This window comes from Schistocerca serialis, chromosome 1 (genome assembly GCF_023864345.2).
Source record: "Schistocerca serialis cubense isolate TAMUIC-IGC-003099 chromosome 1, iqSchSeri2.2, whole genome shotgun sequence".
NCBI lineage: Eukaryota > Metazoa > Arthropoda > Insecta > Orthoptera > Acrididae > Schistocerca > Schistocerca serialis.
The window spans coordinates 310,669,042-310,696,062 of NC_064638.1; the positions used below are offsets into that span (position 1 = coordinate 310,669,042).

The window sequence follows — 27,021 nt, forward strand, 5'->3', positions numbered from 1 at the left end:
AAAATAATATTAATTATATTTTAAAAATAAAAAATACCAAGTGACTTAGACACCGAAAATAAGTTTTTGTCTTCTTGGAGTAACAATGTACACTTGGATTTTGTTTTGTTACTCCTGTGTTTTGAAGTAAAAAATTATTACAGTGTTAAATAGTGCTTGGATAGTATTTTATTAAGTTTATTCGAACTCTCAGTAAGTACTGTTACTTAGTTTACAGAGATTCTTTTCCAATATCCTATAAAAGTAACCAGAACAGTAATCAGACCAAAAGTGAAATCAGTATGTCAGATATTCAAACCTGTAGCGTAGGGTTATTTAAAAAATCTGACTGTTTCCAAACAACCTACACACCTTCAAAAAAGTTACAACTGGTATCAGAATTGAGTGAGGAAGAAAAAGATTTGATCCACTTATGATCTGGAATTAATCTGTGTGAATTTAAGAATATATGTTCACACCACAGCTACTACTTTTTAAATGTTTTTGGAAAGTATCAAACAACATGTGTAGACCCACTAAAGAAACACAAAAAGCCCATCAAAAAATCGTTGAGAAGTGTAGGCTTGGATCTTTCTAAACAATTACTGACAAAAAATATTAGCATAAAACCTGGACAAAAGCTTTGCTCAACATGCCGTAACTTTTGTGAGGAAAAAATTAAGAGTTGAAGTCAATGAAATTGAAACAGATGATGAAGTCATGGTTGAATTAGAATCATTGGAATCCAGAAATGAATCCCTCGTACAAACAAACATTGCTCTTGATTATTTAGGTTTAACACCGATAAAGCTTCATGGCTTGTCAGAACAAAGTAAAGGGTCTTATTTTAAAAGGAAGGTTAGCAGTATTGAAAAGACTGCAAAAAAGGCGGTTTCAAAAGCATTAAAATATGATGTACCAAGTTCTGATGATGACGAAGAAGATAAAAGTGTGGTTGAGAAAGCAAAGGATTTTGATGTAATGATTTCTCTTATGAAAGAGAAGATTTCATCTGTTGGGAGGTCTAGAAAAATCCAGATTCTGACCTTGGCTCCAGATTCTTGGAGTCGAAATACAGTGATGAAAGAATTTAATGTAAGTGAGTACATGGTGCGGCAAGCTAGAAAGCTAAAATCTGAAAAGGGTGTTTTGGAAACTCCTGGCCCAAAAAAAGGTAAAACTCTTTCTGAAAATACAGTAAGACTTGTAACAGATTTTTATGAAAAGGATGAAAGTTCCAGAGTACTACCTGGAACAAAAGACAAAGTAAGTGTTCAAAAAAATGTGTACATGCAAAAAAGACTCATTTTGTGTAACTTGAGAGAACTCTATTATTCTTTCAAATGGGAGAATCCCGAGGTAGAAGTAGGATTTTCAAAATTTTGTTTCTTGAGACCTAATTGGTGTATCCTTGCTGGTGCTGCAGGCACACACACTGTATGTGTATGCAGTATCCACCAGAATGTTAAACTATTACTGGATGCTGTGAAAATTGAAGAATCTTATAAAGACCTAATTAAGATGCTTGTGTGCAACACAGAAAACGAAAACTGCATGCTACATCATTGCAACAGCTGTCCTGCAAATACTGCACTAACAGAGTGCTTAACTGAAAAACTAAGTGAATATTATGATTTAGAAGAAGAAATTGTAATCAGTCAGTGGGTTAACACAGACAGGACAGAAATGATCAAACAGTCTATCAGTGTTGAAGACTACATTTCTTTATTGGTTAGGTCATTGGAAAAGCTCACCCCGCACTCGTTTATAGCAAAATCCCAATCAGCAGCCTTTAAAAGATTGAAAGAAGACCCACCACCCGAAACAGCAATTATTGTGATGGATTTCAGTGAAAATTATTCCTTTGTTATACAAAATGAGATCCAAAGTTACCACTGGAATAGAGGTGGTTGTACTCTACACCCAGTTGGAGTTTTTCTAAGAAATGAGGAAAACAATGTTTTTGTCTCCAACCACTGTTTTATTAGAGATGACCAAGAACATGACACTGGTTTTGTTAACTTTGTGCAAAAAGAAATTACAAAGTGGCTGTCATTACATCATACTGACATTGACTCGGTTCACTACTTTACAGATGGTTGTGCTGGGCAGTACAAAAATAGAAACAGTTTTAAAAATTTGACTGAACACTTGAGAGACTTTAATTTGAAGGCCCAACACTCTTTTTTTTGCAACAAGTCATGGTAAGTCAATTTGTGATGGCCTAGGAGGAACTATCAAAAGAATTTTAAGGAAAGCCAGTCTACAGCTTTCAGACAAAGAACAAATAATGACAGCAATCGATGTGTATAAGTTTTGTGAAAAAAATATTGAAAACATTCATTTTCACTTTATTGACAAAAAAGAAGCTGATTTGCTACGGTTAAAACTAGAAAAACGTTTTTCAGCAACCCGAACTATTCCTGGAACAAGAAGTTTTCATAACTTCAAACCACTTCCAACAAACAACCTTGAAATTAGAAGGACTACAGATAGTGTAAAACCCTCCTTAGTCTTTTCTTTCCATTCTTCTTCTGATTGGGTTCATGTTGAACCATCAATAAATAGCTATGTGGCTGCAAATTATGATGGTAACTGGTACTTTGGACTGGTAAAAACAATATTCAATGATGATGCAGAACAGAAATTCTATTTCTACATCCTTCAGGACCCACTGCATCATTTTATTGGCCTGAAAGAGAAGATTCCTGCATAGTGCCTTTGGAGCACATAGTCTGTGTAGTAGACGCACCTCAATCAAGCGGCACTGGGAGAATGTATTACTTCAAAAAAGACTGTATCAAAAGAACTGAAAGCTCTTGGATGAAGTGGAAAAACAGTTTGAATCAGCATTAATGTTTATTAAAAAGACAAAATTACTCAAAAAATTCAATGTTTCAAGCAATCAGTTGGGTTATACATAAGTGTCGTAAGTAAACTATCTTTGTACATAATTCTAATGTAATCTACTATAGTTAATAAACATGTTAAAAAGCCATCATTATTTTTGTTTTATCAAGTAGCCTGTATGTTTAAGAGTAAATTAAAACAAATTTGAGCATTCTATCAGGTCTGAGACTCTAGATATTGCAATTCTTATAAAACAAAACATTCATTAAAAAAAAAGAAAAAAAATACATATATATTTTTTCATAGAAAATATTAATATATTTTAATAGCATCATTTTTATCTTCAAATATGTATAATAAACAAACTTGCTGCAAAAATTCATGATGTTATCTAAAAGAGTTTTTAAGATAAGCAAATTTAAAGTTTTAAACACAAATTAAATTGACCATTTCCGAAGGTTCAGAAAACGCAAAAACATAAAAACTTTAAAAATTTATAAAAAAAACTGTAAGAGATACAACAACAAAAAATTGCAGGTGTTGTCAGGATGGTATTAGAACCATTTGAGCCTAATTTCATGAAAATCTAAGGAGGTGGGTGTAAAATTTATTTTTTATTGGGTGATTTGATATGGAATGACCCTTCAGGCAAATGCAAAGATAATTCCTACTTTAACGCTGCAGCTGACTGCATGTTCCATCCTTGTCAAAATGTCTTCTCTTTCTTGCCCTTGTTTGTCAGAAGAAAGGGATTTTCCCTTCCTAAAACTGGTAGACTAATATACTGTAATACAGTTTGATCATGGAATACCGAATGAATTCCCAGAATCAGTCACAAATATATAATATCTAGAGGTATCCAGCTAGACCAACTAGAAGTTCAACAAGTACATCAATCTTGCAGTGAGGAAAATAGATGACAAAGATGCTTTATAATAAGTCTACAAAAGGCAATCTACTCATTAAAGAGTTTGCTTGAAAAATTCCTTGGGCCTATTATTGAATGCAATGATAAATGGCTATGGTAGCCTTGTTCTGACTGCCTACTATGTCAATCTTCATAACTTCAAAATTGAATATTGCCATTAGCTGTCTTGTCCAATTTGAGAAGTAGCAGTTAACGTTGCTGGATGGCATGTTGCATGTCACTGGCTCAAACCACTCACCACCAATTAATTGTATTTACTATTTGTTGTTTCTAGAATAATGTCATAATTTCTTATATTTGTAACATTTGTATGTTCTGGAATATTCCATGTTTGTATAAAATGCTGCATTCTCCCTCCAGTATTTCAGTTCTGTTCTGGCTGTATGTTGGTGTTTGTAATAAACATGCTTTCATTCATTACTGTGCTTTTTGATTTGGACTTTATCCTGATTATGACCTGACACTGGTGGAGACACCAGGTATTTCAAAACGTATACATCACCATGGCTCCAATTAGACAATTTGAAATCTGCACATGAGGTATCCATCAATGTTCTTCAGAGTTGCTTATCAGGACCCAATGAAATCGCTGAAAGAATTTGACCAGGTTTCCAAATAGAACAGGTGTGAGGAAACGCGGTGTTTGGCAAATGTGTACTTTTACTTGGATGGTAGATTACAGTAGGTCTTTGAGAACGATGAAAATAATTACAATAGCTGGAATAAATTACAGGGTGAACTAAAAAAAACATTTGGTGACAATCTACAGCAAGTCCACTTAGTAGTTGAACAACTGAAGGTCAAGCAAAGTCATAGGGAAATCACAGTTGTACATGTAGGATATTTTAGCCCCCATGCAACATTGTGAATCCGAATACGACACAAGGCAACACACTCTCATATTTGATTAAATGAATTGAATAACACACGTACTAAGCTCTTCTTGTAAAGAATGTCCCAACAATAAGAAATCATCATGTGGTGCCAGGACATCAAGGAAATGGCAACAGAAAAGAATCGGATGAAAGAGGTATGACGGACTCCGGAATGTGGTCCTGGTGGCAGTTGTGGAAGACGACTATGAGTTCACTTCTCTCATATGTCAGATGGTAATAGAAAAGATGCAGCAGTTTATGGCAGACAGAAATTCACAATGAGTACAAAAGAGATATTGGTCATAAATGTCATCCTCACCCATCAGGAGGGTATAGAGAATTCTGAATACTAGATGTACTGACCGACCTTTAGTACCAATCTTGGCTGCCAGTCAATTGCACAATGAAGACTGGACTTGACTCAGGCAACTTCCAGTTATGCTACAGCCATCAAACAGTCACCCAGCATCTGACAAATGGAGGTACAACCAACCCCTCTGCCAAGTATAATATCCCACAGAAGAACAAATATTTGGAGACACAGGACAATGTGAAAGGCTGTTTCCACTGTGGATGACCTGGACACATTGTACACTATGGCACAGGAAGAATACAAGTGTTAGACAATTATTACGATGGAAGACGTCAACCACCACAACAGTCCTACTCATACCATTCAACTATAGATGATTATAGCTGACCTGTGGGACAGAGTTCGTCGCCATACTCTGGATGACGTAGCATCTCAAAGCTCCAAAGCCATTCTCCTTCATCATTCAGACATATCAGCTGTTTGCCTAGCCTCTTAATTTAGGAAAATTAAGCAAGGCAACCATTCAGTGAGGTCTAGCCACCACAGATGAAAATTGTCCAGGGACGATAGTTACAAGAATGATAGTCATTCTTCATTATCAGCGGTCATCCTGTCCAGATGCTTGTTGACACAGAGGATTCTTTTTCTGTGATGTCTAATATTTATTGCTGCCAGCTAAAGTAGACTACGCTCTATGATACACAAAAAGGGCACCGAAAACTTCCAAGTGTTTCCAAACATTCTCTCTCTCTCTCTCTCTCTCTCTCTCTCTCTCCTCTCTCAGCTGAATCACCAAGAATTTTCTGAGATTTTCAGAGTCTTTTATCCTCTTGTTCTCAGTGTTTCCACTGACACCCTCACCCCCGACACCGCTTAGCTATCTGTTTTTCGTACAAAATAGAAAGCCACATTGTTAGTGGGTCTCAGCAACCCTGCATGGCGTTATAGGCATAACAGCAAGTCTTCTTCTATCATTTCCTCCTTTGACCGGCCTTGGTGATGTTCACCTCATGAAGCAGTGCACTCTATTGTAACAATGCCTCATCCAAAGACAGGTAAACCTGCCCCAAGTTGTTTTTAATACTACCAGTGAATAGTTTTGAGGTCCCTTCGCATCTGGATACCAGCACATCTTCTCCTTCTATCATATACGGTTCTACCTATGTTGTGTTGCAGGGGCAATAGTCTGGATGATCGACTGATCTGACCTTGAAACTTCAACCAAAACGGCCTTGCTGCGCAGGTACTGCAAACAGTTGAAAGCAAGGGAAAACAACAACCGTAATTGTTCCCAAAGACACGCAGCTCTACTGTATGGTTAAATGATGATGGCATCCTCTCGGGTAAAATATTCCAGAGGGAAAATAGTCCCCCATTCGGCTCTCTGGACAGGGGCTACTCAGGAGGATGTCATCAGGAGAAACAAAACTGGCATTCTATGGATCACAATGTGGATTGTTAGATCCCTCAATCAAGCAGATAAAAAGGGAAATGGATAGGTTAAAGTTTGATAGAGAGGGAATTAGTGTAGCGCATTGGCAGGAAAAGCAGGACTTCTGGTCAGGTGAATACAGGGTTCTAAATACAACATCAAATAGGAGTAATGCGGGAGTAAGTTTAATAATGGATAAGAAAATAGGAATGTGGGCAAGCTACTGTGAACAGCATAGTGAACGCATTATCATAGCCAAGATAGACACGAAGCCCCCGTCTACCACAGCAGTACAAGTTTACATGCCAACTAGATCTGCAGATGATGAAGAGATTGATGAAAATTTAATCTTGATGAGCGACTGGAATTCAATAGCAGGAAAAGGAAGAGAAGGACTGGGGGAAAGAGGAAGCCGCCTGGTACAATTTTGCAGAGAGCATAATCTAATCATTGCTATCACTTGGTTTAAGAATCATAATAGAAAGCTGTATACATGGAAAAAACCTGTAGACACTGAAAGGTTTCAGCTTGGTTATATAATGGTTAGACAGAGATTTAGGAAGAAGATTTTAAATTGTAAGACATTTCCAGGGGCAGATGTGGACTCTGACCACAGTTTATCGGTTATAAACTGTAAATTGGAATTGAAGAAATTCGAAAGAAGGTAGGAAGTTAAAGAGATGGGACCGGGATAAGTTGTAAAAACCTGATGTTGTTGAGATGTTCAGAGGGAGCATTATACAATAGCTGGCTAGAACATGGGAAGGGACTAAAGTAGATGATGAATGGACAGCTTTCAGAGATGAAACAGTGAAGGCAGCAGAGGATAAGACAGGTAAAAAGACAAGGCTAGAAGAAATCCTTGGATAACACAAGAGATATTTAATTTCACTGATGAAAGGGGCAAATTTAAAAATGCAGCAAATGAGGCAGGCAAAAGGGAATATAAACATTTAAAAAGTGAAACTGACAGGAAGTGCAAATGGCCAAGCACGAATGGCTGGAGGACAAAAGTAAGGATTTAGAAACATATATCACTACGTGAAAGATAGATGGCCCTTACAGAAAAATTAAAGAGGCCTTTGGGGTAAAGAGAAGCAGTTGTATGAACATCTACGAGCTCAGATGGTAAACCAGTCCCAAGCAAAGAAGAGAAAGCTGAAAGGTAAGGGTTATGCAGAGGGTCTGTACAAGGGAAATGAACTTTAAAGAAATATTATAGAAAGGGAAGAGGACGTAGATGAAGATGAGATGGGAGATATGATACTGTGAAAATAATTTGACAAAGCTCTGAAAGACTTAAGTCCAAACAAGGCCCCAGTAACAGACATAATTCCATCATAATGACAGATAGCCCTGGGAGAGCCAGCCACATCCAAACTACTCCATCTGGTGCGCAATGTATGTGAAACAAGTGAGATACCCTCAGACTTAAAGAAGAATGCAGTAATTCCAATTCCAAAGCAAGCCGTTACTGACAGGTGTGAAAATTACCGAACATGCAATTTAAGTCATGGCTGCAAATTACTAACACGAATTCTATACAGAAGAACTGGTAGAAGCTGACCTTGCGGAAGATCAGTTTGGATTCCAGAGAAATGTAGGAACATGCAAGGAAATAGTGACCCTATGAATTACCTTAGAGGATAGGTTAAGGAAACACAGTCCTACATTTATAGCATTTGTGGACTTCGAGAAAGCTTTTGACAATGTTGACTGTAACACTCTCTTTGAAATTCTGAAGGCAGCAGAGGAAAAATACAAGGAGCGAAAGGCTATTTACAACTTGTGCAGGAACCAGATGGCAGTTATAAGAGTCAAGAAGCGTGAAAAGGAAGCAGTGGTTGAGAGGGGAGTAGGATATGGTTGTAGCCTATCCCCAATGTTATTCAGTCTGTACAATGAACAAGCAGTAAAGGAAACCAAATAAAAATTTGGAGTAGGAATTTAAGTTCAGGGAAAACGAATAAAAGTATTGAGGTTTGCCAATGACATTGTAATTCTGTCAGAGACAGCAAAGGACTTGGAAGAGCAATTGAATGAAATGGACAGTGGCTTGAAAGGAGGATATAAGATGAACATCAACAAGACAAGGATAATGGAATAAAGTCGAATTAAATCAGGTGATGCTAAGAGAATCAGATTAGGAAATGAGACACTTAAAGTAGCAGATGAATTTTGCTATTTTGCCAGGAAAATAACTGATGACGGCCAGAGTAGACTGGCAATGGCAAGAAAAGCATTTTTGAAAAAGAGAAATCTGTTTGCATCAAATATAGATTTAAGTGCTAGGCAGTCTTTCCTGAAGATATTTATCTGGAGTGAAGCCATGTACAGAAGTGAAACGTGGATGATAAACAGTTTATATAAACAGAGAACAAAAACATTTGAAATGTAGTGCTGCAGAAGAATGCTGAAGATTAAACGGGTCAATCATGTAACTAATGAGAAGGTATTGAGTAGAATGGGGAGACAAGGAATTTGTGTCACAACTTGACAAAAGAAGGGATTGGTTGATAGGACACATTCTGAGACATCAAAAGATCACCAGTTTAGCAATGGAGGGAAGGGTGGGGGCAAAAATCGTAGAGGGAGAACAAGAGATGGGTACAGCAAGATGAAGCAGCATGGAGAGCAGCATCAAACCAGTCTTTGGACTAAGACAACAACAACAACACGTTGTGTTAAGTACCCCAGTCCACCCCTCCCCCCCCCCCCCACCTCCACCCCACTACAACCATTTCATAAAAGAGTAATTGTGTATAGTGACAATGACACACAGGTGAAAGGCGTTTTTACTACAGAAGTCTGTAATAAAAATGTTTGCTTGAAACTTTCATTCTCAATCACTAGTTCCATTAATGCGGAAAACATATTGAATTTGCATTCAGATTGACTTCTCCATTTCAGAAAATGGTGCTTGTTGTCCATAGAGATTCTGTACTACTGCACTGAAGAATTAACTGTCTCATATTCTGATCAGTTCACTACAAGCTTAAGCCAGGCTACAGCAGTAGCAGGAAGCTTCCACGTGAAACCATGATCTGTGACTTGCTTTTTGTGGATGTGCCTAATCCTGTTTGTCCTGTGGGATGTAGTCAAAGTGGCACTGGACAGGTTGGAGGCCCTCGATGTGATTACACCTGTCTCCTCAAGTCAGTGGGTTTCTCTCATCATGTTAGTAAAGAAACCAGATAACTCTCTCTAGTTAGATGCTGTTTATTAGGCCATTAACATCCAGATCATTGTAGATACTTTTCCGATCCTGTGCTTGGAAGACCACTTTTCCCAAGATGAAAAACTGTGACCATTATACTTATATCAATTTGTCAGAAGCATACTTGCAATTACCATCACATCTGGATTCTCAAGACCCGTTGGTGATCAACAGCCCCTCTGGCCTCTACCAGTATAACCATCTGCCTTTTTGTACTACCAGTTCCCTGGCAGTATCTCAGTGTTACTTGGAACAGCTGATACAAGACATTCCTTTGTGGTGCGATTATATGAATGACATCATAGTAACTGGGGCATACACCACTGAGCACCTTCGGATTTTGTAATCTTTGTGTTCTTAACAGATGCAGGCCTCAAAGGTAATCTCCAGAAGTGCAAATTTTTTCAACTTCACTGGATTTATAACCAGCAAGCAGGGCATCTCTCCTGCCAAGCAACACGTCCTTGCCGTAGACAACACACCCAGGCCCCAGAATCACAAGTAACTACAATTGTTTACAGGAAAAATAAGGTATTGTGGTTGCAAAGATGTCCCACCTGCTCAATGCATTCCTGAAAAACGGGGTTACATTCCAGAATGCGATGCAGCTTTCCTCATGCCTAAACGAACCCTCCCAACAGTGCTGTGCTTCATTCCATTTTCACGGGAATAGCCTCACTTCTAGCCAGAGATGCCTCACAATATTGCATGGGTGCCGTGCTGTCCCATAAGGAAGTTGATGGCTCCGAACACCCTATTGCATTCATTTTCAGGACACTCAACACTGCCCAGCACAACTAACCCCAGATTGAAAAAGAGGCATTGGCTATCATATATGTTGTTAAGAAATTTATACCTATCCACATGGCATTTAATTCCAGCTGCTGACAAGCCACAAGCCATTAATTGTGTTCTGATTTCTCAGGTATGACAGCATTAATTGTGTTCTGATTTCTCAGGTATGACAGCACAAAGTCTGCAATAGGGATGTTGTTCTTATCGAATTATACATACAAAATCATTTACAAGACAGCAAGTCATTACCCTAACACAATGCTTTGTCCTGTCTCCTTGCAGGCCAGATCCCACATCTGATGTCCAAGAAGCTGGATCCTGGTTCTTCAATGGCCCTTCATGATTTTATTCTTGATGCTCAACTGGTTATGGCCCAGACGAGAGTGAACCTACTCTCTGTACAGTTTCCAAATAGATTAAGCAAGGGTGGCCTCAGCGTGTATCTTCAATGGCACATAGTCTACTCAAAATGTTCTTTGCCTTAAAGAACAGGCTCTCCCTCTATGAAGCCATCTCTGGCTAGAAGTGCCAGCAGAACACAACCAGCCTAAGGTCATTATTCTTCGAGCTCTGCATCCCAGAATGCTTGCACTCCTGCATGCAGGTCGCTAGGGTATATACCACTCGAAACAGCTGGCACACCATCACATATACTGGCTAGCCATCGACAAGGATATTGAGACCACGATCCAGTCTTGCACTGTGTATGCTCAGCAATCATTTGCACCATCCAGTATTTTCACTTTGGTCACTGCTGGGCCCTTAGGAGTGGTTCTACATTGACACTGCCATGCCCCCGGAATGCACGTCATGTTACCGGTGGGACGCTGCGACCACCAACCAGCTATAATTGTGCACCCACAGCTCAGAGCATGTATCCTCTCATGTGCTCATTTAAAGGGAACTTTCACTTTGCCGGCAGCTAGCAATTGACTACATCGGTTTGGACTCTGGACTATGCATGGTCCCTTTTTTTGGCTGGTGTCATTCAATCTGAGTAACTCGGAACTTACATGTGTTTGTATTAACTGTGAATTTACTGTGTCACAGTATTTCATCCATTAAATTGTGCTCACAATTGCTGACTTCAACACTGAAGGTTACAAATGGGAAATGCATCCAGCCAACAGACACACATACTTAAAGAACAATTGTCAATGTCAGAATACCGCCCTTTGAATCTGTCATTGTAACAGAATGTAGTCATGATGTTATTCTTGGGTGGAATTTCCTGCATGTATCGCAAGCAGTCATAGACTGTAAGATCACAGCTCCAGGTTGACAAGCAAAGCTATTTCAACAAGCACACACGACATAGATTACTATGGACAGTTGTTTACAACTGGAACCATTGTTATCCTGCTGTCACTAACAACAAGAGTTACAGTTCTGAGACTAGTACTCAGTTAAAATGCGATATTTTTGTCAATTGTAAAGAGCTACTCACCGGCTCACAAAAGGAACCTACATACCAGTGACGATCATAAGCATTCCAGGAAGTCAATGAGAATTTTGAATCAATAATTTTCATGAGCAGCTACGGCTCACCCCTAAAGGTGTGTGTATATGAACAGCTAAACCAGTCCATGATTCAGAGCTTAATGCCACTGATGGAAACTCATTCTCTGCTAGCACTACAGACTACAAAGTTGAGGAAGCTGCTATCAAACTGCCAATAGGGCCTAGTCTAAGTAAGTAACAACAGGGGCAAGTGTTAACCACTCTGTGCCAATTCTCAGATGCTTTCAAATCTGGAGTGAAGAAGACAGGCCAAGTAGCCTACGGTAACAGACTGTGTCAACACTGGGGGTCATTTATCAATTAGCGAGCATTCATTCACATATGGTGTCGCCGACTAAACAGTATATAATTTGGGATGAAGTGGAGAAGAGGCTACAAGCTGATCTCATTGGACCTTCAAGTGTGTCTTTGATCCTCCTTTATGTTTCTTATTAGTCTGAAAGATCAATCAATTTGATAGGCATGATTGGCACAGAAGCTTCAAGAGTATATCACAGTGCTACAATGTGGATGCAAACACAAGGATGCCAACTGCCTTTCAAGGAATCCTTTGGCGGAATGCTGCAGCAAGAGTGGAATCTCAGCCATCGCTGCTTTAAGTGGCATTTCTCTTGATGCTCCACTTGTCGCAGCTCAGACAAGAGTGGACCATACTCTTTGTACAGTTGCCAAATGGATTAAGCGAGGGTGGCCTTAGCGTGTATCTGCATTGGCACATGGTCTACTCAAAACATTCTTTGCCTTAAAGAACAGCATTGTAGAAAACCACAAGGCCTTGAAGAAGTAAGAACCATCCATAGGAGAACATCAATTACCTAACAAAACATGGTATAAGAGAAACTATGATTCAATATGGCAGAAAATGGTTGATCTGCATCCCATCTCATCTGTGGTTAGGCACATTTAGGTTTTTCCATGATGTTTCTATGGCTGATCAGCTGAGGTTCATGAAGATACTGGAGAGAATCAGATGCATGCATCACTGACCACACATCCATTAGACATTATGTGAGTCACTGTAAGGAATGCCAACAGTACAAGCATGTGTCACAGAAGAAACATGTGCCACAATTACCACTGAGGCATCAAGTACTAATTCCTGCAGCAGCAGCATCATCCCATCGAATTGGAAATGACATTTTGGCAAGGCTCTCAAAGTGGACAAACGAGAATTGATGGCTAACAGTCTGCACTGACTACCTCACCTGCTACGCTAACGGAAAATTGTGCTCACTGCTGAAGCTACGGAAACTGTAAGATTCCTCATAAAATAAACCATTCTAAAGCATGGATCTATGACCATGGAAAAGTTTTCCAGTCTAGACTAGTATCAGAGGTAATTCCAAGTTTTGACATCATCCACACGAAGATGACCAGCAGACTTTAATACGACACTGGTAGATGTGCTCTCCATGTACGTTGATGTGAGAACAGAGAGACTGGGGCACAATACTGCTTGTCATAACATTCACATACAACACAGCTAAGCAAGGCAATACAGGCTTCACAGTTCGTTCAGATCCAGTCCCATGACACTGGAACAATAATGACTACAGTGTTCCTGCTTCAACTGGATGATACACAAGGTGAATATGTGAAACACCTTCATCACCAGGATCAAAGAAGCAAAACAGCTGGTTTGCATATGAACCCTCGACATTCAGCAGGACTGAAAGTGCTACAATACCTAGTGCTAGCCAGTGAGATACAGCCTGAGACACTTGGTAAGAATTTTTAAACGTGTGTGGGAAGTGGGACTATTGGAAAAGTTATTAAAGCACTATTTTGCGCTATATCATATCCTTTGTCACTCATCAGATATCACACCTGAAGTCGAGAATTAGTATCCCTCATCAAAAAAACAAAGGCAAAGAGACATTCTCCAAGTCCTCCATATGAGACCCTTCTGTAGAGGGAAATGGGTGTAATAACACGACCATAATGTGAGAACCGTCCAGCACTGCCATGGGTCAGATCTAGATCAAGGGTGCTGTAGTGGTTCCAATGAGAACATCTGAAACAGTGGGGCGCTGTTTCTTTACGAGAGGGAACAATGCCACACGCTGTTCTGCATGACTTGTTAAGTAGCAGTTGTCATTGTTGCATGGTTACTGCATGTCACCTCTTTGAATCCCATCAACAGCAATTATTTTATTTTTTTCCTATTAGTCATTTCTAGATGGTTCTCATGGCTTCTTGGCTCATAATGTTTGTATATTCTGGAACAGTTGGTTGGGTGATTGGAGGTTGAGGGACTAAATAGTAACATCAGTAGTAACTCAATCCAAAGGAAGTTCATCATCAATTGGTGACACCTGCAAGAATGTGCTCTGACAATTAAAGTAGGTAGGAGGTGTATGATCGAAGCATTGAAGGCAAGTCTGATGCTGGAGCTGAAAAATAATTTATGGAGAAATGTGTGGATCAGGCTGGTACATAGGTCAGACCAGACAAGGGGTCTCCCAGGTCTCATCCCACATCCACTGGACAGTGAATAACAACAACAAGAGGGGAGGAGGTGGGCATCCCTGGGCCTCCACATGTGACAGGGGGCACCTCACCACATAGCGTCCCACCCCTGCACCAGTGCAGTCACGGCATTAAAGAGCACTCACTATTCAACAGAGTCCTATGTCTAAAGGAAAAAATAGAGTCCAGCAGAAAAGGAGGCAAATGACATCTAAAAGCAATTGAAACAGAGTAAGAGAGGGATGAAATAGTGGGCTGGTCGAGGAGGTAGGGTTGGTGGTGGTCCCCTGGACAAGGCATGCAGCAGGAGATGTGCCAACCACATTCACCCCAGCCCTGTGCCAAAGATAGCTTAAAACCTTATATCAAAAAGTAAAAACCACTTTCACAGAAGAAAAAAGAAAAAAAAACACAGAAAACCAGCTCAACCAACCATGAATCATCTGCCATTATCTCAGGTACAGAATTTGGAAGGCCATGCTTGGCATGGAGGGCCTGAAGCAGGGCATTCCACCATGATATGAGCTAATGTCTGTAAGGCTCCACAACTATAATGTGGGCATTCCACCATGATAAAAGCCACCGTCTGTAAGGCTCCACAACTATAATGTTAGCCTAATATGACCAATGAGCAGGTGACATAGGCTGGTGGATTCCTTCCAGGAGGGAGGGAGGGAGGGAAAAGTGTCATTAACCAACAGTTTCCTTGATGGTGCAGGATTTATTAGAAGGGGCAGTAGCCATCCAGATGTCATTTCATCTCTGAGGGAGCATAGGTCTTATTTTCACTCGCAAATATGCACCTGGGATTGGTAAAGCGAATGTGGGGGCTGGATATTACTCCTCTAGACAAATGATAAGGCCAGTTTATTCCCTGGGCTACCCACATGACGTGGTGTTGAGGGAAAGCCAATCGAGCACTCGGTATGACTAAGTTCAGTGAAAAAGTCATGAATAGCAGACCACAGGGGACCTAAAGCAACAATGGTCAATGACTTAAGGTCTGCTCTCTGAGTCACCACATATTAAAATGCGGTCAAGGGAGGCCTGTTTAATATAGTAAAAGGGTCCATTAAAGGCTATCAGCTCCTCTGTACAAACATTATAAGTTCCTGGCATCAAATGGTGTTAATGGCCAACAGAGGATGTAAAACCATATCCCATCTTATCTACAGTTTGAGAGCTGTCAGTATGAAAGATGGTAGTGCCATGAAATTCCTGGACAACTGAATGTAACAAACACCAAAAGGTCTTGGGGAATCAGACTGTAGGACTTTGAAATAGATCAATCCTAATTTGTGGCTTACACAAGGAGCACATCCCACGGAGGGGAGACAGAAATTCTCGCGAGGACTGCGAGGCGCATTCCAACTGGTAATTCCACCTGAGAATGGGTATCAGGTGGTCAACAATACTTGTATGCAAAAAGAATAGGATATGTTGGATGATCATGGAATTGCTGAATGATGATTGTATATAAAACCAAGAAATGTTACCATTGGAACTGAAGAGGTAAGATCCCAGCTTCACTAAGCAGACCGTCTCCAAGACTCGTCTGAAAAGCGCCAGGCGATCTCTATGAAGACGAACTGAGTGTAACAGTTTCAAAGGCGAAGTTGCCACCAAGCCATAAAGGTGGTAACCATAGTCCACTGGGATAAGACCTGGATCCAGTAAATACAGAGAAGAGTACCCCAATCCATAACCTCATGAGATGTGTGCATGGAAGCAGAGAATGTTACACTTCCATATGCAACTAGTCTTTAGCTGATGAATATGGAGCAGCCAAGTCAGAAAAGAAGCCTCAGAAACAGGACTGTGTTACAACTTTCAAGCACTGGGTACCCATATAAAGATGAGAGTTAGGGTGGATCATGGTACAATGTTGGAAACATAGTTTCGTCATCAGATATAAAGCCAATCCAAATGGATTTTTTAGACTAAAAGACTCTCCAAGGTCACATTTTTAAATAGAAATCAGAGTTTCTAGTTAATGGGTACGAAGGAAAATTTTACAAACCAAAAATCCTTACTTATTGATAAATGACATGCTCTTTGTTGCAAATTTCCAAGTTACATAGTGATTAGATGTCAGAATATTGTTTAACAGATACTACTGCAATGGTGGACATGCAACACCTAACATTAAATTTTGAAAATTGTCACGGTAAAACATCTATCAGAACTGAGTACAGAAGGCCAATAAAACAATCAAACACTGAGAAATTTAGGAGATTGCTCAAAGAAATTAATTAGATGGATGTTTACAGCATCCAAAACACAAATGGAAGATACAAAACATTCATTAATAAAGTTAGCACCTTATTTGAAAATTGTTTTCTCCTGAAGGTAACTCAAATTAAGCAGAAGTTTAATAAGAAACCATGGATCACACAAGGGATAAAGATATCATGTGAAACAAAAAGGAAACTCTATCTGATATGTAGGGACACCTTTGATACTAGCATTATAGCTCATTACAAAAATTACTGCAAAATATTGAAGAAGGTTATCCAGAAATCTTAACACCTGCATTATGAGAAAAAGACAAATACAGGGCTATAACAAATGATTGATGCGATTTCATAAATTCACTGTAGCTCCATTCATTGACATATGGTCACGACACACTACAGATATGTAGAAAAACTCATAAAGTTTTGTTCGGCTGAAGCCGCACTTCAGGTTTCTGCTACCAGAGCGCTCGAGAGCGCAGTGAGACAAAATGGCGACAGGAGCCGAGAAAGCATATGTCGTGCTTGAAATGCACTCACATCAGTCAGTCATAACAGTGCAACGACACTTCAGGACGAAGTTCAACAAAGATCCACCAACTGCTAACTCCATTCAGCGATGGTATGCGCAGTTTAGAGCTTCTGGATGCCTCTGTAAGGGGAAATCAACGGGTCGGCCTGCAGTGAGCGAAGCAACGTTTGAACGCGTGCGGGCAGGTTTCACGCGTAGCCCGCGGAAGTCGACGAATAAAGCAAGCAGGGAGCTAAACGTACCACAGCCGACGGTTTGGAAAATCTTACGGAAAAGGCTAAAGCAGAAGCCTTACCATTTACAACTGCTACAAGCCCTGACACCCGATGACAAAGTCAAACGCTTTGAATTTTTGGCGCAGTTGCAACAGCTCATGGAAGAGGATGCGTTCAGTGCGAAACTTGTTTTCAGTGATGAAGCTACATTTTTTCTTAATGGTGAAGTGAACAGATACAATGTGCGAATCTGGGCGGTAGAGAATCCTCACTCATTCGTGCAGTAAATTCGCAATTCACCAAAAGTTAATGTGTTTTGTGCAATCTCACGGTTTAAAGTTTACGGCCCCTTTTTCTTCTGCGAAAAAAACGTTACAGGACACGTGTATCTGGACATGCTGGAAAATTGGCTCATGCCACAACTGGAGACCGGCAGCGCCGACTTCATCTTTCAACAGGATAGTGCTCCACAGCACTTCCATCATGATGTTCGGCATTTCTTAAACAGGAGATTGGAAAACCGATGGATCGGTCATGGTGGAGATCATGATCAGCAATTCATGTCATGGCCTCCACACTCTCCCAACTTAACCCCATGTGATTTCTTTCTGTGGGGTTATGTGAAAGATTCAGTGTTTAAACCTCCTCTACCAAGAAACGTGCCAGAACTGCGAGCTCGCATCAACGATGCTTTCGAACTCATTGATGGGGACATGCTGCGCCGAGTGTGGAAGGAACTTGATTATCGGCTTGATGTCTGCCGAATCACTAAAGGGGCACATATCGAACATTTGTGAATGTCTAAAAAAACTTTTTGAGTTTTTGTATGTGTGTGCAAAGCATTGTGAAAATATCTCAAATAATAAAGTTATTGTAGAGCTGTGAAATCGCTTCAATCATTTGTAATAACCCTGTACATCCAGCAATAGCCGGCCGGAGTGGCCGAACGGTTCTAGGCGCTACGGTCTGGAACCGCACGACCGCTATGGTCGCAGGTTCGAATCCTGCCTCGGGCATGGATGTGTGTGATGTCCTTAGGTTTAAGTCGTTCTAAGTTCTAGGGGACTGATGACCTCAGAAGTTAAGTCCCATAGTACTCACAAGGGAACCTCCCCATCGCAACCCCCTCAGATTTAGTTATAAGTTGGCACAGTGGATAGGCCTTGAAAAACTGAACACAGATCAGTCGAGAAAACAGGAACAAGTTGTGTGGAACTATGTAAAAAATAAGCAAAATATACAAACTGAGTAGTCGATGTGCAAGATAGGCAATATTAAGGACAATATGAGCTAATGAGCGCCGTGGTCCCATGGTTAGGGTGAGCAGCTGCGGAGTGAGAGGTCCTTAGTTCAAGTCTTCTCTCAGGTGAAAAGTCTTCTCTCTTTATTTTTGCAAAGTTATGATTTGTTCATTCATTCATTGACGCCTCTGTTTACTGTAATAAGTTTAATGTCTGCGTTTTGCGACCGCACTGCAAAACCGTGCGATTAGTAGACGAAAGGACGTGCCTCTCCAATGGGAACCGAAAACATTTGATCACAAGGTCATAGGTCAACCGATTCCTCCACAGGAAAACACGTCTGATATATTCCATACGACACTGGTGACAGCATGTGTGTCACATGACAGGAATATGTTGTCGACCCACCTAACTTGTAAACTTGGCGAATGGGTAAAAAGATTCTTCTACCCTGCCCGATTTAGGTTTTCTTGTGGATGTGAGAGTCACTCCCAAAAAAGTGATGAAAACATAAGAGTTTGTCACATAAACTGCAACAAATGAATGCAACAGTTTCACGGTCGCACAATTTTCCCTGTGCTCTGTCAAAACATATGTTTTGTTTCGATGTAGCGTCCCCATACTACGGCGCAGTTACCTCGCATCGGACGGACGGACAGATAATAATTGTCTGAAAATAAAAAAATTAAACTTTTCACTCGAGGGAAGACTTGGATCTCTCGTTCCGCAGCTGCTCACGCTAACCACGGGACCACGGCGCTCGTAAGCTCACATCCTCCTTGATGTTGCCTACTTTGCGCATGAACTACTCAGTTTGTATATTTCGCTTATTTTTTTCATAGTTACACACAACTTCTTCCTGTTATCTCGATTGATCTGTGTTCAGTTTTTCAAGGCCTATCGACTATGCCCACTTATAACTAAATCTGAGGGGGGTGCGATGGGGAGGTTCCCTTGTCAGAACCATTTGAACCATCCAGCAATAAAATAAAAACAATATGGGATATAGTTAAGCCAGAGACATGTAGGACCGGAAATGAGGAGGAACAAATAGCTCTTAAAATAAATGAAACCCTGGTAACAAACACATGTTGTGGTTGCAAACCATTTAAACAAGTATTTTGTCTCTGTTACTGGTAGCATGGGGTTGTCAGGTTCGAATAATGCAATGGAATATCTGAGACCAGTGCACACAAGCAATCTCAGTAAAATGGAATTGACACTTACTTCACCCAAAGAAACAGAATCCATCATAAAGTCCTTGAAATCAAAGCATTCTAGTGGTTATGATAACATATCAACAAAGTTAATAAAAGAGTGTTCATGTGAACTTGGTGATATCTTCGGTTATTTGTGTAATCAATCACTTATCACGGTAACATTCCCGGACTGGCTTAAATATGCTGAAGTTATACCTCTCCAGAATTACCAACCGATCTTACTTTTGCCAGCTTTTACAAAAATCTTTGAAAAGGTTTTGTACAAACATCTACTTAAGCACCTTAGTGAAAATAACATACTGCCAAAGTCACAGTTTGGGTTTATTAAGGGTTCTGATATTGAGAAGGCTCTTTACAATAACAGTGAAAATGTCCTTAATACATTAGACAACAAATTAGAGGCAACTGGCATATTCTGTGACCTGTCAAAGGCTTTTGACTGTGTGAATCACAGCATTCTTTTAAGTAAATTAAAATATGATGGCATCACTGGTAGTGCTGAAAACTGGTTTCAGTCTTATCTTACTAGGCCTAATAGAAAACAACATAACACTCCAGCAGTAGGCAATCAGACATCATCTGACTGGGAAGAAATTACATGCAGTGTTCCCAAGGTTCCATACTAGGCCCACTACCTTTTCTCTTGTATATTAATTACCTGTCATCTGTTACATTACCAGATGCCAAGTATGTCTTATTTGCAGATGATACAAACACTGCAATAAATAGCAAATCAAATATAAATTTAGAAAGGGCAGCTAATCAAATTTTTACTGACGTTAATAAGTGGTTAATAGCCAATTCACTGTCATTAAGCTTTGAAAACACGCACTACATGCAGTTCAGATCTTCCAAGAGATTTCCTTCTAGTTGGTGTATAAAATATGATAACATGGACATTGGAGAAGTTGAGAGTGTAAAATTCATGGGATTACAACTTGATAATAAATTCAGTTGGGAGCAACATACTAACGAATTGCTAAAGCACCTAAACAATTCTGTGTTTTCAATGCGAATGATCTCAGACATAGGAGATATAAATATAAAAAAACTGGCATATTTTGCTTATTTTCACTCCATTATGACATATGGTATCATATTTTGGGGTCACTCCACACACCGAGGAAAAATTTTTAGAGTACAGAACCATATAATAAGAGTAATGTGTAGTGTACATCCAAGAACATCATGTTGAAACCTAGTCAAAGAATTGGGCATACTAACTACAGCTTCTCAGCTTATTCCTTCATGAAGTTTCTTGTAGGCTAAATAATACATTTCTTTTTCCAACTAACTACTTAGTACACAGTATCAATACTAGGAATAAGAACAATATACATAAAGATTTAAAATTACTTACTCTTGCCCAGAAAGGAGTCCAGTATTCAAAAACGCATATTTTCAGTAAGTTACCAGCAACCATTAAGAGTTTAGTTTCAGACAAGGCACAATTTAAACATGATTTAAAAGATTTTTTGGTGGCCAACTCCTATTCCATCCATGAATTTCTCAACAAGTGCAAGTGACAATACTTGGTTGTAACAGCCAAGTAACTACCTACTGTGTGAATGACGGATGTATGGAAAGCAGATGTAAGTCTTAAGTCTGTAAATAGTGGAAGATTAATTTATATATTGTACATAATTTGTCTGTTCTTAACTGAGGATCATTGAAATGAATAATTTACTTTAATTTTTGACAATACTTGTATGTAATAGCCAAGTAACTAGCTACTGTGTGAAGGATGGATTTAATGAAAGCAGATGTAATTATTAAACCTGTAAATATTAGAAGTTTAATTTTAATTCATTTACATAATTTTACTGTTTACTGACTGAGGATCATTAAAATTAATGAAACTCAAGTTTTACGAATTTCATTTTTGTACTGTGTTTATCTGACATGTTCCACACCCTGGAGGATCCCCTCTTTTGTGGGTCTACGGAATGGATAATTAACCTAATCTAATTTCTGGGGGGAGGAGTTCAATACGTAACTTCAGCCCATGGCTGATCCAAATCGAGAACTTCTACTGCTAGTATGTTACCAGCAACAGAGGCAGAGAACACTGCGCGCAGCTGCTGATTACCGGCCTTATGAGTAATATTCGATACCTAATCGTTGGCTTTGACAAATGACGTAGGAAACACGCGAAAAACGTCATACACAACATGGCGACTATCCGACAATGTTGTTGTTGTGGTCTTCAGTCCAGAGACTGGTTTGATGCAGCTCTCCATGCTATACAGTAAGCTGCATGCCCACGGGAAAAATTACGGCTGTAGTTTCCCCTTGCTTTCAGCCGTTCGCAGTACCAGCACAGCAAGGCCGTTTTGGTTAGTGTTACAAGGCCAGATCAGTCAATCATCCAGACTGATGCCCCTACAACTACTGAAAAGGCTGCTGCCCCTCTTTAGGAACCACACGTTTGTCTGGCCTCTCAACAGATAGCCCTCATCATGTCACCAAAACCAGATGACTCAATTACCATACAATATGCAGCAAAATTGTGTGTTTCGGTCTTTCCCTTTCTTTCATTTCCATATTTACCCACAACACATGTAAAAAATGTAGCTTATCGCATTGTTTTCTCGGTTATTGAGAGGGTGGGAGAATTGCATCGACCTCGACTTCAATTAGTGATTTTGTCAGGCTCTTGCAACAAGCACAGTCACCAATTTAGGAATATATAAACACTTGTAAATCTGCGTAAATCCCCTTACATAAGCCATAACTACTTAGAAAAATCTTACAATTCTGAATTAACATTTGCGGAATCATTTGTTTACATACAAACCTCATACATCCGCTCTGACTAGTAATTATTTCTCCTGGAGTCAATATACGAGGTACGGATCTCTCATATGACCTGATAGTACTATCGACACGCTCACTAGCTAATCTAATATGTGCCAACGCCGACATCATCAATCACTGCAAACAAATTCACTATTTTTCAAAACAGAAAACACGCATTACTGTTTGAAAACCGCAACACTCAAACAACTTCGACTTGCGTTGCCGAAGATGCGCCTGCATACCAGGAACAACCAAAGATACTAAACGTTGACACATCATGCATTGTACACAGGTATGAGTTTCTCTGTTTAATTCCGAGGACTGGTTGGAAGTGTAGGACGGTCGACAATTTTGGATTTGTTTTCTTATTTATTACTTCTAGTACCGTGGAACAGTTTTGCAAAGAAAGTTGTTTATAATAATATAGGTATTGAGCTGTAGTATTTCACTCTTGTCATTCATGTGAGAATGTCATGTTAAATAATCATGCGTGTTAGGTTACTGTAAGGTAAACGTAAATTAGGTAATTAGGTCCTTCGGAGAGGTGTAACATAAAGGTAGATCTGCTTGCAGTTGTAGATTTATGGGCAATTTTATTATGTTTGTTATTGTTATAGATTTTTGGCTGCCTGTAGCAGTGCCACGTAAGATGGAAACCGTGTTGTGAGAAATGGTGATGTAGCGGTCGTGCAACCATTTACCAGTTATATTGAAAAAATGGGAGGCTCTCAGAGTGTTGAAATACCAGGGGGTGGAACAGAAGGGTACCATGTTCTTCGTGTAAGTAATACGAGTATGAACTGTGTGACATGTTGGAAAAACAGAAATGTATTTGTTCAGAATAGCAACCACTGTGTATTGGTTTAAATATTTCAGGTTCAAGAAGGATCTCCAGGTCAGAAAGCTGGATTGGAAGCCTTTTTCGATTTCATAGTCGCCATTGGGAATACCAGACTTGTAAGTGAAAGACACTTTTTGACACATTGTTTGTAAGTCATTTATTTTTTAAAAAAAAAAAATAACTTAGTAACTAAATCTTACTTTTGACATAAGGCATTTGTAGTATATTTGAATGGGCATCACTTCAATATTTGTGTTGTCTTGCCATCTGCTGAACTGATACTGCATGATCCATTGTTGCCTCTCCTTATGATATGATTTACAAAGCTATTGAACTACACTTCTTCTCTTTCAATTGTCTTTTCACTGTGAATAAATTTAAAACTGATGCAGTGCAAACTTTATTGTATGGGTTTATTTATTTGTCCTTCAAACATTCAGCACATCAGTCTTGGACAGGTCAGGCACATTACAGAAAAAATATGCATACATTAGACATAGACAAAGTGGAATAGTATGGGGTATGGATAGGGCAGAAAGTTGACAGTAGACTTGTCAATGGCACCATACCAGCATTCATCTTAGTCTCTTGGGAAAACCATGGAAAACCCAAGTCAGAATGGCTGGACAAGATAGGACCCACCCCCATCCCCCAACTACTCCTGAATGCAAATCCAGTCAATTAAACTGACTTAACCGCCTCAATCAGTATATGAGTAGGAAAGAAAGCTACATATACATTGTAGGCAATGAAACTCTCGTAATTCTACTTTGTTAAATTTTACAGGGAAAGCAAAAACAGTGTCTTAAAAGATATATTACAGATAAGGTTGCTACATGTGTAACTATATAGCAGAAGCCTAGTTATTGACAGATTAGAGAAATCCAAGCACTTTCAAATTTATCTTTGGTAATGGAGGTATTGAAATCATGGGGTTTTCACAGCTATATGGAGGTACGAGACTTTTCATTGCCCTCCTCAATAGTCTGTAATGAGATTACAAGAAGTCAACTTTTGAACACATTATTGGGTACTGTTGAAAACTAAAAACACACAATTGCCTGACAGCACTATATCACAGCTAATCTTGCAAGTGATCCCTTTTCTGAGGTGGTGGACTGAGCTGCATTTGAAACAGAGAGAACAGGAAACTGACAGCAGAAACATGACAACTCCTACTCAGTAGTTGAATTTTTAGATATGAATTAGTAATTTTACAATTATTAGTAGTAACTCTGCTCCAAAGGTCATTACCTTCTCCAACTTTTTAATATATGTTTGTAACGAAATATAAGAAATGATACCAGTTGAGTGTGTTAATGGGTATTGTAACTCCTGTTGTTATGCAGGTACCCGTGTTAGTCCTTACCAGCACAGATTTGTATATGTATAGGAATGGTGCCATACGGTGAGCCCTCGTAGAGCTGGGAGACAAGAATTTAATAGCCTGTTTCTGTGCCATGAAAAAAAAATTCATTTAATCTACAATTATTTGTACCCCAAAAAGTATTCCGTAAGCTACAAGGACTGGAAATAACCAAAGCGAGCTATTCAATCATCATCGAGAAATATACTTCAGAAATGATTCTGTGAACAAAACAAAGTATACTCTGTTCAATAAAATAATTCTATTCCCACTTCTACTCATTGCCATTGCCTCGTAGCTACCTTACGAAATAATGTAACAATAAGTATCTATAAGCGAAGGTGCCACTTTTCCCGTAACAAACAAAATTTTACTTTCCCACTTCAGTACCATACATTTACTCCTATCTCATTCCAAAAATACACTAGACAAATTAATCACCTCAGATGCTACCTACTCAAAACTTGGTACAGACAAAGTGTTGTAGTTAGGCATATGTTAACTGCAAAATGGTATTGATCTTAAACTCTTCCACTGTATACATATCTAAGCGTCAGCAGTAGAAAACTCTCAACTTCTAAGTAGGCCAAATGAAACAATGTTTTGACCCCCATTCAACAATGCATTTAATTATTACAATATACAACTAACGCACCAGTTGTGGCCAAGTTAATTTTATGACTTTTTTTTAGTATTCTGGTGGCCAGACTTCACTGCTTTGGAGTTGTGGCAGCTGTTTACTTTACTGATTTTCCTACTGGATACCATCTCATCTGTAGTTGACACAGTCTGTAACTCCCGTCATTGCCACAAGATGTCACTCTAAAAGTCAGTTAAATGTGGCACATAACAGTGCACAAGGCTAAAGACCAGAGAGGGTGGGTGGAAAGGATGAGATAAAGGGGAGGGTGGAGAAGAAGATGGGGGGGGGATGGATTAGTACATATATCCAGTTCTCATACATGTATATAATGACAATTCATTGTGTGACGTTGTCTGATTCACTCTTCCATATATATTCTTTCTCTTTATATATAATTTTACCAAAATGTTGTTTACACCATGGTGTGCTGTTTTGCTTTCTTCTTTGCTGCCTCTTTTGACAGAGAACAGGAAAGTTTTATTTATGGCTAAATTTGTATCCTACCTGTTTGCAGATGAAAGCTATGCAAAACACTGTGAAAGAAAGCTACCATCCTTGCAGATCCAGCAACTGGAAGTGTATCTTGCATATCCCATACACCAATAATCTCAACTGATATAGCCATTCATTTTCTGCGACTTCCATTCCCAATCGAGAGTTCATTTGCAATAACAGTGCACAAGGCTAAAGACCAGAGAGGGTGGGTGGAAAGGATGAGATAAAGGGGAGGGTGGAGAAGAAGATGGGGGGGGGGGGATGGATTAGTACATATATCCAGTTCTCAGACATATTTAGTAATTGAAACACTTTGTGGTTTTGTATCACATTCATCATTACTATAAAAAGTATTCACTCTTTGTGAACATACACTTCAATGTGTACTACTTCCACTGGCAGAATTGATTACTGTTGAAGTTCTCCTCCCAAGAAAAGCTCCGTTAAAAAAAAATAGTGATACAAAATGAGGGTATTTTAATAAAAGTGACCCCATTTTACACCCAAGAGGAACCAGAGGATATTCAAAATTGCTTGAAATTGGTTAAGAGTCTTTGAAATAGTGTACTGTCAGTAGACGTTGTTAAATATTGAGAAATTAATAAACTTGAGGTCTAAAACTACTCCATTGTAGAAAACTTGCACAAGACCCTCAGTTGTATAAAGTAAGCAGTTAAAAAATGTTGATCTGTTCAAAAAACGATAGGTGTTTCTGAAATTTAGAACATGACGACAATGATGAATAATGACCTTAGAAAAAAATAGTCATATTCATTTTTGCTAATTGGTAATGAACGCAATAAGGCTGTTTTATAATAATTATTATTATTTATATGGTAATTAGGAGGTCTTGTAATTATTGGATAATGTTCTTTGTAGTAAACAATACTATTCTCTTAGTGTTGTTTATTGGGGTCTCTGGGGCATAAGTGTTACACTGCAATGTTCCCTGCTGCATTAAACAAATATTCAGAGGGGTACTTTGTGTTATAATTTTGTTGCTGTAGTGAACAGATCTGAAATTACTGGTATGTTTATCTGAGTTATAGCTCCCCT

The 27,021-nt window shown here is 39.3% G+C and overlaps 2 protein-coding genes across 4 annotated transcripts in view; one reads left to right on the plus strand and one right to left on the minus strand.

Annotated features, from left to right (window-relative positions):
* LOC126469534 (exosome complex component RRP4) overlaps positions 1 to 22,852 on the minus strand; it is a 116,232-nt gene extending 93,380 nt beyond the window's left edge. The window contains 1 exon segment of the mRNA XM_050096656.1: positions 22,619 to 22,852. Within this exon segment, the coding sequence (XP_049952613.1) occupies positions 22,619 to 22,749 (131 nt within the window). The 5' untranslated portion in view covers positions 22,750 to 22,852.
* The window catches only part of LOC126469507 (Golgi reassembly-stacking protein 2), a 54,927-nt gene continuing 50,744 nt past the window's right edge, over positions 22,839 to 27,021 (plus strand). Inside the window, exons 1-3 of one of the 3 annotated variants that reach the window (XM_050096648.1) lie at positions 22,839 to 22,912; positions 23,238 to 23,400; positions 23,497 to 23,577. In XM_050096648.1, coding sequence (XP_049952605.1) covers positions 23,338 to 23,400; positions 23,497 to 23,577 — 144 coding nt within the window. In that variant the 5' untranslated portion in view covers positions 22,839 to 22,912; positions 23,238 to 23,337. The other 2 variants (XM_050096642.1, XM_050096638.1) reach the window with 2 other exon arrangements.